Source organism: Amphiura filiformis, chromosome 7 (assembly GCF_039555335.1).
Source record: "Amphiura filiformis chromosome 7, Afil_fr2py, whole genome shotgun sequence".
NCBI lineage: Eukaryota > Metazoa > Echinodermata > Ophiuroidea > Amphilepidida > Amphiuridae > Amphiura > Amphiura filiformis.
The window spans coordinates 15,661,179-15,678,428 of NC_092634.1; the positions used below are offsets into that span (position 1 = coordinate 15,661,179).

The following is a 17,250-nucleotide window of genomic DNA, read 5'->3' on the forward strand; positions in this document are numbered from 1 at the left end:
TAGTTATATTTAACACAAAACTTCCCGAAAAAACCTTTTGTCCTTCTTCAAAACAACATGTAACTTCATTTAATAATAAAAAATTGAAATCCTGGTATTACCAGTTTATCAAAAATTTTGTTCGATTTTATGTCAACTAAAAGGGTTTTTTTCAACCGCTGTATCTAGCGAGCACTCCGCAGAACGCACATATAGACCAAAATGGCAGGTGAGTGAATTTGTGATGAGGTTTCTTTGTTTGAGTCTTTATCAAGTCTTTGCCATTCTAAATATATATAAACTTGTATACCTTTATATACTTTAGACCAACAATTTAGCAGTTATGAGGCCCAAAAGTTTCCATAATTCCAGGGTTAAGGCCATGCACCCCTAAGCTAAAAAGGTTAGCTTGGTTCAAAAATCATATGGTCATTTATTGTGACTACCTGCATTTAGTGGCCATTTTGGACGTCATCTTGGAAGGCCCCACCCTTGGGGCCAGTTTATATTTTTGGAAACATCCTGATTATGTTTTGGGGTCATCTCAGGAATCTAAAAAATTCAGTTTGGGTTGGTTCTATGGAGGGTGCAAAGGAGTTGGTCCTAGCTCCCCTACAATGTAGTACAGTATGTAATTGTTTGTTGTCTGCAATCAATTTGTCTTGCACTACCGGACAACCACTTATTTCGAATGTTGTAAGAAACTAATGTGTGTGACATTCTCTTTCCAGAGCTACGTAGAAGTTCATGCCAGGATTGCAAAGTGGAGCTGCATTTGTGAGGCATGATTGGCTTGCATGTCATTTACTGATAAAGAGACTTCATCTGGTTTGGCAAAGACCTCTGTCCACACAATATCATCATCAAAGAGTTGTGCATAATTTACTTCAAAATAAAGCTATTACTAAACCGTTCCCTACACATACAAGTTGGGGTTTCTTAAGTTGTCTTCGCGTAAATACTTGTAGGACTGTCAGAATCTTGAGTAACTATCAACTTAGTAGTAACCATAGCACACTATTTACCCGTCATCTTCATACTTCAGCATCAGACATGGCAGATAATAAATACGCCATTGACTATGCCAAACTCGGCACTTCCAAATGTAAGAAATGCAAGCAACCCATCGCCAAGAAAGACCCTCGGATCGCCAAGTTGGTGTCCAACCCTTTCAGTGATGATGGCAGTCTTATGAAGCAGTACCACCATATCACCTGCATGTTTGAGACTTTTGCTCGAGCGAGAGCGACAACAAAGAAGATTGAAGACCCAAGTGATCTTGAAGGATTTGAAAATATGGAAGAACCAGAGAAGAAGCTACTCCGAAAGCTGATGGACGGTAGGTTATCACAACATGAAATTTTGTCATTATGATCAGTTTTTATGTTGATCTTTGCTACACCTGGCATCATATGCGGTACAAAAATGACCATACAGGGGTTGTGCCACAAACATGGACACATTTTAGACCTTTTGATATATCAGTGACTACTTATTCTAGGCCAATTTTGGTATACATGTACTTATAATATTTTTTATAGATGGGTCTTATTTTACAAAACATTCTTAATTTTTTTGGAAAATAGCCCAAATTTACCAAATCCTACAAAACTTGGTGAAAAGTTGTAAAAACTCTGATAATATGTGTTCAATTTGGCCAATTTTTAGTATATTGATTATTCTATTTTGGGAAAAATTATTATACATGTATTAATGAGTCCACTGACAGTTCATTTTACAGCACCTCAGCACCTCAGCACCTTGACACAGGAATGAGGCTTCAGCAACCCATTCTTGAAAATAAGTTTTCCTTGCCTACTATTGACAAACTTGGCACAGTATACTTTCTCAACTAACTTGGCACAATAGACTTTCTCATCTAGGGTCTTAGATCAATAAATGATTAGAATTTATTAATTGCATCCATTCTAGTTAGTATCTTTACCTTTTATTTTGTGTTTCATCTATAGATGTTGCTGCTAAGGCAGCAACCAAATCTCCTGGGAAATCACCTGCCAGAAAGAAACCCACAACTCAGGGCAAACTCAATACCAGCGGACCGGTGGTATCACCTGCCAAACATGCAAGTCCTGCAAAGGCATCACAAGGTAAAGGGCAAAATAAGCATTACCAAAATGGACTTTACCCATAATTGGGTTACTTATAGCTCACCATAGGGTAAGGACACGGAAAATGTATGATGCGCAAAAAATGCCGACATGTGCGCATTTTGATAATTTAGTCCATATGTGTAAAACAAATAAGGCTACACGTATATCTTTTTACACGTGTGCATTTTGTTAAATATTTTTCGATTTATTTAAAAAAGTATTTAGGGGGAACTTATAAGTTGTGTACCCTATATTACTGTAATCAGTCAGCATAATTTCACAAGATAATGATTGGCTATCAATTCTCAACCATAATGAAACAGAGAATAGCTTTTGTCGTCTTAAAGCATGGAATTGAACAAGTTGTGAGTACTTTTTCCAATAGATTTCTTAAGTAAAAATGTTTGAATTATTTATCTTCATCATACAACTGCAAATATTTACTATCTATCTATTTATTTTCTGAATCGGTTGCACATCCTTTAATCCAATTGCAGTTAATCTTTTCATGGTCATGGTAGACTCCTGACATAATGTTACCTCCATCAGAGAATCCCTGACTTCAGAAAAATCTCATCTGATTTCTTCATGGACATTATTTTGATTTTGTTCTTTAAACAGGTGCAGGTCCAAGTTCGCATACTGGTCCATCTAAAGCTCCTTATAAGACCACCACTGACCCAAAGCATGCAGATAACTCCTTCAGAGCATTCCGTAAACTTTGTGCAAGCATCACTGATGAAGCCAGCTATCTGGCCAAGACTAGAGAAGTGTCAAATGTCCTCAAAAAAGGATCCACTGGAAGTAAGTCTCTTAAAAAAACCAAACCTAATGTATGCGGATACCTCCTTCATCAGCTTTGTGCACGCATTGCTGATGAGTCCAGCTATCTGGCCAAGACAAGAGAAGTATCAAATGTCCTCACCAAAGATTCACTGGAAGTAAGTCTGTTAAAAAACCATAACCTAACACATGCGGATTACTCCTTCAGAGTGTTCCGTAAGCTTTGTGCACACATTGCTGATGAGTCCAGCTACCTTACTAAGACTAAAGAAGTGTCAAATGTCCTCACCAAAGTTCATGTATTTTAATTTTCATGGTAGCTGTGTTGAGCTCGAAAAAACATAAAACATTAATGTTCTTTGGAAATTTCTACTTCTGTAGTACCCAGAGTCTTAGCCAGAAATCAGGAACCACCCATCCAATCTATACGAAAATTTGACCCTCTAATATAAAACAACTTGTCTATACCCATGGAAGGGTCACTGAGTTCAAATATGGCCTGATTTGGCCTTTACATGTCACTTTGAATTAGTCCCAATTTCATATACCCTTAAAATCATCTGTTTTAGAGCTATCTTATCTGTAAAATCCATTAAATCTACCCGTCTAAAATTAGATTAGCCCGTCGTAAAGACGGGCAGACATATGGCTGGCTAAGACCTTAGTAGTACATGTACCTAATCTTTTCAAAATTAAAAATGAAGCAGCTTTGGAAAAACATTTAAGGGTTTACCGTCGTAACTAAACCATTCGATCAAATTTTTTTAAATTGACATATTTTGTACATTAATATGTGTAGATAATAAATCAGTAAAAAATACAGGGGGTGCCGGACCTCACTTTTGAGCTACAGCCGTTTTAAAAAGAGGTGTACATTTCCAAAAATCTCTGTACACTTCAATGGCAAAATCAGCAATTTTCTCAAAATAGATAACCTTTTGCGTTGTAGAAAAAAATTGTATCGATCAAATTTTTTAAATTTTATATATGTTATGAAAAATAAAAAAGCTCTGTAAATCGCAAGAAAAAAATTTGGGGTACCGGACCTTGTTTTCAAGTAAATTGACCAAAATAGGTCAAAATGCATTTTTTCTGCGACACCATGTGTACATGGATATTTTGCGTGCGTACTAACGCTGGTATACACGCCGATCTGATGCCGGATAAGTGTTCATTTACGCATGTGGCCACAAAAAAGGAATTGTCTGTTTACGCAGTTTTCACTGTAAAAAAGGTTACCTAAGAAGTTACCATAATAGGAACAATTATTCTAATTGAATTAAGACTTCATGCCTTAATATTCTTACTAATTTGGTGTATTTTGGTCATAAACGGGTGTAAGAAAGACTCCCATTCTGCAATCTGCAAAGATATTGGACCAAAGAGTTATCAAGTTACACAAAGTGAGGAATTTTCAGCTTTCACCATGTTCACCTGACTCGATCGACCAGTTAAACATGTTAAAGCGAAGCGTTTGACACCATGTCCGGAAGTGTTTGACTATAATAGGCCTACAATTATTATAGGCATAGGCCTACTTACATGTAGCATGCTTAATAGTGCCGTTTACCGAGAGGAAAACTTTTTTGATCACAAAAACTATAGGCCTACGGAATTATCTCAAGGTGGATTCATATAAGCAAAGTTAAACACTGGGTTGCCTATAGCTGTAGAAAATGCTTTAAAGATTTAAATGTTGGATTATAAACTTGCCGTGTGGTGCGTTTCATTATGAAACGTTCTACAAACGTATAACCTTTAATAATAGGCCTATACTATACCGGTAGTGGTTACCCAACATTTAGGCCAAAATATTATTAAAACGAATTAACCAATTTATCCAACACTCGTTTCGGCCTAATGTTTAAAAACCAAACTTGATTCTGTGTTTGTTGGGTAGGCCTATAACTTCATACCATCTATTGGACTCTACTGTCCAATTTGGGGGAGGGGGTCCAGGTCCGTTATCAGTAGAAGCACGCTGGCAAAATTTGGTGTGTAGGCCTGCATACATGTTATATTTAAGCGGCCACTTTTCTTGCGCTCAGCAAACATTGTTTTCTTTATTTTGTGGCCCTGGTTATCGCCGGTCGCAAAAATAGCATTGACACGCACAACACGCATCGTTCTCTGCGATGTCTGCAACGCAACGCCAAGCACGACGCGGAGTATGCACGCATTGAAAAGAGGCGCAATAGTTGAGTCGAATCGGGTGACGACGGAAAACCCTTAAGCAATTACCATTCCATAGTATAATAGTTATGTTTTGATAAGCTCAGAGGGGTTTTAGGTGTCAATCATGATAGGGTTTAACACCTTATTTTTCCCCAAGAATTGGAAAATTGATGTTTATATATGACTTCTGCACTAACATTTAACTTTATCCACAGCAAATTCTGCAATACTCTACTTTAATATGTCAAACCTGCATCATGAAGTTTACATATTTTTATGTCTGAACCAAAGGTATCTTTCAAAGCATAATTCAATAATTAGGATGCCTTAACGTATTAAGGTTGCCCATATCACAACAAAGTAATTTTCTTATTGTTGCAGGTTTCCAAGGTGATACGTATCTCCTCCTCAAGCTTCTGTTGCCGGGTGTGGTCAAGCGTGTGTACAACATTAATAGCAAGCAACTTGTGAAACTCTTCAGTCAGGTAAGCAGTTGTCTAGGTCACACAGCGGTTCACATCAATGGTTGATGACAACGGGTGGTTAAAGCCGAGGAGGGGAGGGGGGCACTGGAGTATCATGCATGACCATACATTCAAATTCACATTTTAATTTAAGAAAAAGGTATACTTTGCACAAAAAATCAAATTGTTTTTGGTCCTTTGAGACAAATGTTGCATAAATGTTATGAACTTTTGATTGTGTGTTTTCCCAGTTGTTATGAAGGGTTTTAGGGTCTAGAAAATAACTTATTTACTTGCTTCTAATGGGGTACAAATAGTGTCAATACTTGTTTGGGGTAGGCAATTGCACTTGTCATACGTGTTTAGGGATGCTTTTTCACACCTCGCAAATACTTGTTTGGGGTGCTTTTTGAGACTTTGTGGTCATACAGGATAACCCCCTTGTCAATGACCAGTGGCTCCCTGGGTTATTAAAGCATGTACCTACGCCCACTACGCAAACTACATGTAGCCAGCTCAATGTTGTGGTTATGAGCATACAGGTCTAGGTGTACAATGAATAGTTTGCATGAATAATTGGGAATTTTTACAGGTACTGCAATGTCTTGTTTTTATATCACTCTGCAGTTAAAGTTCCCAGAGTTCTCTTGAGTTCACTCTCCCTCTCTAGGAACTGAACTGATCTCACTGACACAAATGCTTTTTCCTGAAATATTGTCAAGCTGTTTTGACTTCCTGATTCCTTTGCAGATCTTTGGCACAGACCTTGATGCCATGGTGACAGATTTGGAGCAAGGAGACGTATCTGAAACTGTGAGGAAGTTTTATGAGCAGAGTCAAGCTTGCCCACCCATCAAGAAGAGTAGTCTTAATATTATTGAGGTGAGATATAATTTTCCTTATGTTGCTATAACCAATTCATACTTCAACATATTTGGATTTAAATCTAGACCACTTATTTTGTTTTGCCTACACTCATGGCTGGAGTCTGGGTTTTTTTATACAAGACTGAGTGTCATGTGATAATTTTAAAATTCTAAAATGTAAACTTATCATTCTTCTGTTCTCCTTTGTTTTCACATTACTGTTGTTGCGCATTGAGCGGCTCTGACGGATACTTGCGTGTTATAAGTCTCCATATTATTATTATTATTGTTATTGTTTAAGCTTACAATTATTATGCAACCATTCCATATTCTGTAGGTTGATGCATTCCTGGCAGAAATGGCACAACATACCAAAGAACTTGACCAACATATTTGGATTTAAATCTAGACCACTTATTTTGTTTTGCCTACACTCATGGCTGGAGTCTGGGTTTTTTATACAAGACTGAGTGTCATGTGATAATTTTAAAATTCTAAAATGTAAACTTATCATTCTTCTGTTCTCCTTTGTTTTCACATTACTGTTGTTGCGCATTGAGCGGCTCTGACGGATACTTGCGTGTTATAAGTCTCCATATTATTATTATTATTGTTATTGTTTAAGCTTACAATTATTATGCAACCATTCCATATTCTGTAGGTTGATGCATTCCTGGCAGAAATGGCACAACATACCAAAGAACTTGACCAACAGAGGGCGCTTGCCAAGATTACAGCTCGTTGTACAGCTAATGATCTGAAGATGGTAGTCAGGCTTATCAAACATGATTTGAGGATCAATGCTGGAGCAAAACACATGTAAGTTGTATTTTTCAATTTAAACCAAAGAATGTTCAAAGTATTAAAGAAAGTTTAAAGATTCCTCTTTGTCCTGCTGACAAATTTTCTTTTGTCTGTGGGTGTGTGTGTGTGTGTGGGGGGGGGTAGTTGCACTTGTAGTCACCTCCAAACAGGGATGTAACCAGGTAACCTCTCAGGAACTTGGAACATTTTATAAATACCATATTCTCTCTTATTTAAGGCCCTCCTCTAATAATCGCCCTACTATTTTTTCTCAACCAAAATGTTCAAATAAATTATGTGATCGCTGATTCTATTGTTATCGACTTTGTTTACAATATATTTATTACTAGATGGCACTTGTGATGTTTTTAATGAGAATTGACATTGTTAAGTAGACCTTTAATTACCACCCCCTTTTGGAAAATGAAATGCCCCATGGGCATTAATTAGATAGAATACTGTATGAGCAATGGGCTGCAAATAACTTTAAAAAGTTAAGAGTGCGTTCCCTACTGGGATCAAAAATCCGTCACTGGTTGATAGGTTAAATATCATACAAATTGTGGGTAATTTGTGTAGCATCTACGGGGTCACCGGCGAAAGTCAGGAAGTACAACCCCATTGAATATTCCTAAACTGTATCCCTGTTTGGAGGGTGTAGTGTATGGGGAGTGCACATCTTTTTGTTAACACCTATGGCCATCTGTATTAATTTAAAAAGAAAGAAAAGGTTTTGAAAGATATCTGTATTTTATAAGCAGCTTGCAAAAACAAACTTAAATTACATCACATACATAACTTATATTTAAACTATAACATGTATATTTATCCACCAGTCTTGAAGCTTTGGACCCCAATGCATATGAAGCATTTCAAGCCTCACGTGACCTGTTAGATGTGGTCCAGAGAGTGTTGGAGAATCGCAAAGCATCTAATGGCCAACCAGGAATGACAAAGAAACTGAGTGTCAGAGCCAACCTTATGACTCCTGTGTTGCCTATGCTGGTAAGTGAGTGTAGGGAAGAGTTTTGAGTTGTCAATAGCCATTTACTGGCATATTTTGAAAATTAATAAAACTGACCGCATGCCATGGTTTATGGAAAATGATATTATAAAGACTCACAAAAGTGCCATAGAGCACAAAATGCCATAGAGTTGACATTATACTTGTCTAGATTTTGCTGGCATATGTACTTCATGTATCTTCTTCCTTCATTATTCATTATGTAACTGTCCACTAAACCACAGTGAGACAGGCCCTCATGAATATGCGAGAATTCACAGCATACATGGACTTTGGCTGTTTGCAAATAGTCTGTTGTAGGCAATCACAACTAGATAAGATTACCAGAGTATCAACTCCACTGTGAACTATGGTATTGTAGTGGTGTAATATCATGACCCGTGCTCGAGTGAGTCCTGATATTTTTACGCTATCACTTTCAGTTTACCTGATGAGTTCATAAAGTCATTTTAAAAACTTACGCAAAATCCCAAAACTTGCAAATTTGATAAGAGCTATCTTCAGTAGATAGCATCATTTACACAATGTAATAAGAGCTATCATCAGTATAGTAGCATGCACACAATGTAATATGAGCTATCATCAGTATAGTAGCATGCACACAATGTAATATGAGCTATCATCAGTATAGTAGCATGCACACAATGTAATATGAGCTATCATCAGTATAGTAGCATGCACACAGTGTAATATGAGCTATCATCAGTATAGTAGCATGCACACAGTGTAATATGAGCTATCATCAGTATAGTAGCATGCACACAGTGTAATATGAGCTATCATCAGTATAGTAGCATGCACACAATGTAATATGAGCTATCATCAGTATAGTAGCATGCACACAGTGTAATATGAGCTATCATCAGTATAGTAGCATGCACACAATGTAATATGAGCTATCATCAGTATAGTAGCATGCACACAATGTAATATGAGCTATCATCAGTATAGTAGCATGCACACAATGTAATATGAGCTATCATCAGTATAGTAGCATGCACACAATGTAATATGAGCTATCATCAGTATAGTAGCATGCACACAGTGTAATATGAGCTATCATCAGTATAGTAGCATGCACACAGTGTAATATGAGCTATCATCAGTATAGTAGCATGCACACAATGTAATATGAGCTATCATCAGTATAGTAGCATGCACACAGTGTAATATGAGCTATCATCAGTATAGTAGCATGCACACAATGTAATATGAGCTATCATCAGTATAGTAGCATGCACACAGTGTAATATGAGCTATCATCAGTATAGTAGCATGCACACAATGTAATATGAGCTATCATCAGTATAGTAGCATGCACACAATGTAATATGAGCTATCATCAGTATAGTAGCATGCACACAATGTAATATGAGCTATCATCAGTATAGTAGCATGCACACAATGTAATATGAGCTATCATCAGTATAGTAGCATGCACACAATGTAATATGAGCTATCATCAGTATAGTAGCATGCACACAATGTAATATGAGCTATCATCAGTATAGTAGCATGCACACAATGTAATATGAGCTATCATCAGTATAGTAGCATGCACACAATGTAATATGAGCTATCATCAGTATAGTAGCATGCACACAGTGTAATATGAGCTATCATCAGTATAGTAGCATGCACACAGTGTAATATGAGCTATCATCAGTATAGTAGCATGCACACAATGTAATATGAGCTATCATCAGTATAGTAGCATGCACACAGTGTAATATGAGCTATCATCAGTATAGTAGCATGCACACAATGTAATATGAGCTATCATCAGTATAGTAGCATGCACACAGTGTAATATGAGCTATCATCAGTATAGTAGCATGCACACAATGTAATATGAGCTATCATCAGTATAGTAGCATGCACACAGTGTAATATGAGCTATCATCAGTATAGTAGCATGCACACAGTGTAATATGAGCTATCATCAGTATAGTAGCATGCACACAGTGTAATATGAGCTATCATCAGTATAGTAGCATGCACACAGTGTAATATGAGCTATCATCAGTATAGTAGCATGCACACAGTGTAATATGAGCTATCATCAGTATAGTAGCATGCACACAGTGTAATATGAGCTATCATCAGTATAGTAGCATGCACACAGTGTAATATGAGCTATCATCAGTATAGTAGCATGCACACAGTGTAATATGAGCTATCATCAGTATAGTAGCATGCACACAGTGTAATATGAGCTATCATCAGTATAGTAGCATGCACACAGTGTAATATGAGCTATCATCAGTATAGTAGCATGCACACAGTGTAATATGAGCTATCATCAGTATAGTAGCATGCACACAGTGTAATATGAGCTATCTTCAGATAGCAGCATACACAATGTAATAAGAGCTGTCTTCAGTAGATAGCAGCATTCATACAATAGTCATTAACGCAAAATCCAAAATTGCATTTCTTTTCAGGCTGAAGCATGCAAATCTGTTGGCTATGCCATGAAGAAGTGTCCCAACGGTATGTACGCAGAGATTAAATATGATGGAGAGAGGGTGCAGATTCACAAGAGTGGAGACAACTTTCAATATTTCAGTCGCAGTCTCAAGCCAGTCTTACCACACAAGGTGGCGCATATCAAAGACTTCATACCCAAAGCATGTCCCCATGGCAACAGTCTCATCCTTGACAGTGAGGTAAGAGATAGTGTTTTGAAATATTTTGTATGCCAACACAACATTTAGAAAAACTGCAAACACACTTTGTGTGGCATATGTAACTTTTCAGCAAATATGTGCCGTAGCAGCCACTAATTAATTCACAGACTTTGGCGCAAGTCTAGCTAAGCATTCACATAAGTGTAAGCTAAGATATATCTCTCTTAATTTCACTCTTTTGCCTTCTTTATTATAGTTGATTCATACACTCTTAGATAGCGCGAACCAATCAGAGCAATTGTTAGTAAAATCCAAACCATGCATTGATTGTGTATATTGTGCACTCAGCGTAATGCTTGCACATGCGTTAAGCGTCATGTAGGCTTGATTCATTTTTTAGGGCGGTTGATGCATTTATATTTGGTTCTGTTTTCCAATATTTTTAATGGTAATTTTGTTTAAAAAACAGCAAAAATCATGTGTTTTTTCTTCTCGTAGTATGAAATAGGTTAATGAAGCAGCGTATTACTTGTTGCTCAGATATTAGACAAAATAATGCACTTGCACTGATATTGATGCGTCTAATGCACTCCCCCTTGGGGCTCGTGCATTAGACACATCAACATCAGCGTGTGTGCATTATTTTGTCCAATTTATATCCCAACAAGTAATATGCGTTCATTAACCTATAATCAAAAGGAGAATAAATCTTTTTTTAAAGTAGAATACATAAATTTTATCTTTTGTTAGAAGTGTTTGGGGTTGATTGTTTTAGTAGGAATATCCCCAAATAATATTGTGATGCAATCAAACAATACAAGTTGTTTGTTGAGAAAAATCAAAATTAAGTTTTCAATTTCAGAGATTTATTTTGATGAAAACCGCCATCACAATATTAGACTTACGCTTTGATAGATATGATAATTTTTGTGTTGTCTAGAAGAATAAAATACACAGGAAGTTTAATACTATTATATATTGACTATATCTCAAAATCAATATTAGCAACAAACGACTCATTTATTGGTATGTTTGGAATAATTCTGGAATACTCTTCTCACAAGTATAACCCTAACCCTAATCCTAACCCACCCTAATTATAACCCTAACCCATACCTTATTATAACCCTAATCCTAATCCTAATTATAACCCTAACCTAACACTAACCCTAAAACACAGGGTGTGCAGGCTAGGGTATACCAGAATTATACCATATATTTTTCTTCTGACACTAGGAGAAGATAATGTACTGATATTTCAGTAGAAGTGAGCTTTCCGAAGCTTTGTCTTTGATTTTCTTCACATTATGTAAAACATTCCCTGTAAATTAACTGATTTCATTACCAGATTCTGATGGTGGACAAGAATGGCAAGATCCTGCCATTTGGTACATTAGGTATTCATAAGAAGAGTGCTTTCCAAGATGCCACTGTGTGTCTCTTTGTCTTTGACTGCCTTCATTTCAATGGAGAAAACCTTATGGACAAGTAAGTATCATTGCACTGGTACACAAATATTAACTGCCTGAAATAGAATAATGTGAAACAGGGATGTTCCATTTCATGAGCAGGGATTGTTCCATTTCATGAGCAGGGATTGTTCCATTTCATAAAGCTGATATGGCAGGTGAAATCGAACAATCAATATTTGACCAAGTGATTATATAACATTACACAAATTTAAAACAATTGGCATGTGGTTATATATCAGTCATATAAATCATTTTAGGGAATACTAAAAAGGACAGTTTTTAAGCTTTTAAATGACACCTCTTCCATTGATGTCGTATGTTGAATGGTGATTTTATGTGACAAATAGGATTCAAATTCCTTATTATTTTCTTTATTTTTCGGGGCACATTTTCGTTATTATATTTAAATGTGGGTTTCCAACAACTGCCGTGTTTCGATGTGATGGGTCACATATATGGGGTTATTGCATTCTGTAACAGCATCTTGAGAACTACTTGTTGAATGATAAGTCTGGCAGTATAAATCCCAATATCTATTTTATTTAAAACAATTTTGCTACACATATCTAACAAAAAGGTGATAAGTCATTATCATTTTTTAAGGCACATAAAACGATCGGAATATTTCATGTTGCATACTCTCCCTTCTAGTTTGGATATGATTTGTGTACTTGAATGCTATGCTAAAGTCACTAAAAATAACATTGTTTCTTTTGAATTGACAGAACCATGAAAGAACGACGAAAAATCTTGGAGCGGAATTTGACACCAATACCAAATAGGGTCATGTTCTCAGAAATGCAGGTCATAACAGTAAGTGTTGTGTTCTTATTTTATATTAATGGCCCATTCGGTGATTTTCTCATCCAGACGATCCTAACAATCATCAATTTTAATGACTAAGGAAGACGATTTGAAACATAATTAAAGCTGTTTTCTAATAGTGATATCTCCTTTTGAAATTGCAATGCAATATGGAAAGTGAGCTTACAAAGCGGATATTTTTGATTTGTCTGTTCCATGAAAACACTTACAGGGTGATTTAAAATGAACTGTACCCAAATTCAAAAATTAAAATAAAATACTTCCCGACATTTAAATAATTTGTGTTTAAAAGCTGTAACAGGATAGTATATCTCCTATTATTGGTGAAAAAATCATGTCTTTACCTCAAATGGTTGTGAAGAAAAGGACATTTTTATAAAACACACCAATTTTGTTACTGCGGTAGAGAACACGGATAAACTTAGTTCCATGTGTTGGTCTAAAAATGCGATGATAAATTGAAAATGCGATATCGTCTGACTAAAACCACTTATTATCAAAATTCAAAATTTCTACTACAGAACACTTATCACTGCTTTCTATGATAGTTTTTTGATATGTACAATCTCCGCGAAAATATATAAAAAATGGGTTAAGTTGGGTACAGTTCATTTTAAATCACCCTGTATAGTATGTTCTCCAATTGAGTCGCCAACTGTCCCACCTGTCAGTGACTACTTTCTGTATGAAAATTAATTTGTTTTCATGGTGTTGTTGTGTTACTGTTTTTAACTCGGAATTATTTGAATTGTGTGCACACAATCATATATTTGGCTTGTTGACCGTTTGCATGCACAAGAGTGTGTTTCTTATGAGCCCTGTGCAGGGCAACTTTTGAAGATTATTGCCACAACTTTTGAACATTTCCTGTCCCATAGAAACCAATGGTTAAGACAAAAATTGGGTGACTTCATGATTATTTAGCCCGTGATTCGGGCTGAAATTTGTTGGCAACCCTGCGTGTGCAGGGTTTTGTCCTTAATACGCTCATGATCATGCAGAACCTGCAGTCATAATTTCTTTGTGTACTGGAACTTCAATAATGAAATCGCCTGGGTATATTGATTGAAAAGACAATCCTAAAACAATTGAATTGCAGATTTGTTATATTGAAATTTTGATTTTATTTATTCTCCTAGAAACCAGAAGATCTGTCAAGCATGATTGTAGAGGTGATCAGGGAAGGATTGGAAGGCCTGGTCTTAAAGGATGTCAAAGTGAGTGATTTAATAGGATTTATTTGCATTCATATTATTATGATAAGTAGAGAAAATGATGATGATGATGACATTGATGATGACTATGATGAAGACAACAATGACAAAGATGGTGGAATCATCACTTATGATGATGGAATAGTTTAATAATACACAATTTTTTTAAGATTTACACATAGTACTAGTAGCAATGTGAACTATTATTTCAAAAGATTTGATTCACAGTGCAGTGCTTACCCCTGGAGTCAATAGCAGATAAAAAACATTAAAAGATATCAACAACCTTTTGTAAAAGAAATATGCATTTTGACATTTACTTTGACTGGGATTGTATAATTTATGCATGTAATGGATTAAATGACAGATATGAGCAGTATGATATATCAAAATTAAAAATTAATGGCACCTTCATCTCTGTGGCATAATTGAAATGAAATAATCCTTTCTGAATGATTCTTTAAAGTTGTATGAAAGTTGTATGAGTCAAATCCATGAGTACGGAGATGGTAATATCAAATAAATTGAGACGATTTCTGACTAATAAAGTCAATTTTGAGTTTGTTTCACTGCTATGGAAAAAGTTTTAATCAGCTATACAGGGTGTCCCAGAAAAAATTACAGAGTGAATAAAGAGAAGTAGACATCAAAATCAAAAAATTAAAAATGTAGCGCAAAGCCTATTTTATTGTGCATCACGTACAAAAATTTTAATTGATTCTTAATTGATTCGCTTTTTTCATACTCACCATGCTCACAACAGAGTGTTTAAAAAGAACGAAAAGAATTTCACAGAACAAAACTTGAAGCCCATTGACAGTTAACCACTATAATGCGCATTGGGTTGAATGATCTTTCTTTCTAACTTGGAATGAAGTGAATTGACGCATGCGTTATGTAATCACTCATTTCTTCGCAATCAGTAGACGGATTCCAGTAAAATTGACGTATAAGATGCAGAATAAGATGCTGAATACACGCTGATGTTTAGATTCTGATGTCTATTTCTCGACTTACGCCCAAATTTATTCCCTCAGTAATTTTTTCTGGGACACCCTGTACTTAACACAAATTATCAAAATGTGATATAATAGGCAAATATTATAGATGTTGATATCCAAAATAGTAGCCAACAAATTAATAAATTGGAAGTCAATGTACCTATAACTTGAAAACAACTTAGGGACAGTTTGCTTGATTGGGTCACATCTTATTAACATTTTCAAAATAATGTCTTTATATCCTTTAGGCATTGAATTAGGTAAATATTTTTCGTCTATTTGATGTCTCACAGCCTGGGGACGGGGCTGTTGAAGAATTCCTCCTGCGTAATCTCTGCGTGTCGTAAAAGCCGACTAAAAGAGGACCATGGAATCTTAGGGGCCAGTTGATGTTGGTTGGCACCAACAGGATCGGCAGGATCAATAACAGGCTCAACCCTGATACATGGTTAGCCCTGCATCGAGCAGCAGCGATGTAGTACGCGTTCTTGGCGCTCCTTAATATATTCAAGGATATCGGCAGTACTCGATTTAGTGATGGGCGTTTTGGCAACCTCAAACACGGCTGTCAATGCTGCAGTGAAGAAGGCAACGGGATACCACTTCACTTATTGTTTCCCAAGAATAATCATGGAAGGTCACAATTTGATGTTAGAGACTAACGGCGTGAAGGGGGCTGTGGAACCTAATGTGGACGTCTCCTCGCCCGGTAGGGTGTCCCATGGAGAGCAGGTGGGCCCAGACCGTCAGCTAGCTACTGTTCGAAATAGTAAGGTCATCTTGCGAAAAAGTAAGATCATCAGAGTTGGAACCTGGAATGTGCGAACTCTTAACCAGAGTGGGAAGCTCGAAAATGTTAAGCAAGAGATGACCCGACTTAAAATCAATATACTAGGAATAAATGAAACCAGGTGGACAAATAATGGAGACTTCAAAATCGATGACTTCAAGATGATTTATGCAGGTGGTGACAAGCATGAGAAAGGAGTTGGGCTAATGCTAGATGCAGATATGGCTAAATGTGTGCTGGGCTATTGGACTGTAAGTGAGAGAGTTTTGCTGGTCAAACTACAAGGACAACCTTTCAATATAGATCTCTGTTATTGTAGTATATGCTCCCACAGCAGAGAGCACAGAAGAGGAGATTGATGCTTTTTATGATAAACTGGAGGAAGCAAAGTCTCAGTGCAAATCAGATGAAATACAACTGATCATGGGAGATTTGAATGCAAAGGTGGGGCAAGGACAAGATGGCAAAACAGTAGGCGAGTTTGGACTTGGAGAAAGAAATGAGCGTGGTGATAGATGGGTGCAGTGGTGTGAAGCAAACAACATGGTAATCACAAACACTTGGTTTAAGGAGCACCCCAGAAGAATATATACATGGAAGAGCCCTGGGGATCGCACAAGGAACCAGATAGATTTCATAACCATTAATGATAGATTTAGAAGAGCAGTGAAACATGAAGACATGTGAAGACATATCCAGGGGCAGACTGCGGAAGTGATCATATTCCAGTAGTATGCACACTTCGTTGTAAGCTGAGAAAGTTGAAGAGAGCGAAGATCACGAAGAAGGTAGATTTTGAACAGCTGAAGAAACCAGAGATCCGAATGGAGTATTCCATCAAAGTGGAGAACAGGTTTGAGCAACTTACAGACGAAGGAGAAGAGATGACATGGGAATCAATGAGGGATATCTTGGTTGAAACAGCAGAGGAATGCCTGCCAAAGAAGAAGAGAGAAAGTAAAAGCAAGTGGATGACAGAAGAAATTCTATCAATGATGAGAGACAGGCAAAAGATCATGGACAGGGATTCGAAAGAATATAGAGAGTTGGACAGGCAAATAAAGAACGTTGCAAGGAGGCCAAAGAGACCTGGCTGAATAGTGAATGTGCCA

The 17,250-nt window shown here is 36.7% G+C and overlaps 1 protein-coding gene across 1 annotated transcript in view; it reads left to right on the forward strand.

Moving 5' to 3' along the window:
• Positions 1 to 715: 715 nt before the first annotated feature.
• LOC140157670 (DNA ligase 3-like) overlaps positions 716 to 17,250 on the forward strand; it is a 59,577-nt gene continuing 43,042 nt past the window's right edge. The window contains exons 1-11 of the mRNA XM_072180910.1: positions 716 to 1,318; positions 1,950 to 2,087; positions 2,712 to 2,894; positions 5,430 to 5,533; positions 6,263 to 6,394; positions 7,040 to 7,197; positions 8,019 to 8,187; positions 10,651 to 10,875; positions 12,185 to 12,324; positions 13,034 to 13,121; positions 14,273 to 14,350. Coding sequence (XP_072037011.1) covers positions 727 to 1,318; positions 1,950 to 2,087; positions 2,712 to 2,894; positions 5,430 to 5,533; positions 6,263 to 6,394; positions 7,040 to 7,197; positions 8,019 to 8,187; positions 10,651 to 10,875; positions 12,185 to 12,324; positions 13,034 to 13,121; positions 14,273 to 14,350 — 2,007 coding nt within the window. The 5' untranslated portion in view covers positions 716 to 726. The remainder of the gene's footprint in view (positions 1,319 to 1,949; positions 2,088 to 2,711; positions 2,895 to 5,429; positions 5,534 to 6,262; positions 6,395 to 7,039; positions 7,198 to 8,018; positions 8,188 to 10,650; positions 10,876 to 12,184; positions 12,325 to 13,033; positions 13,122 to 14,272; positions 14,351 to 17,250) is intronic.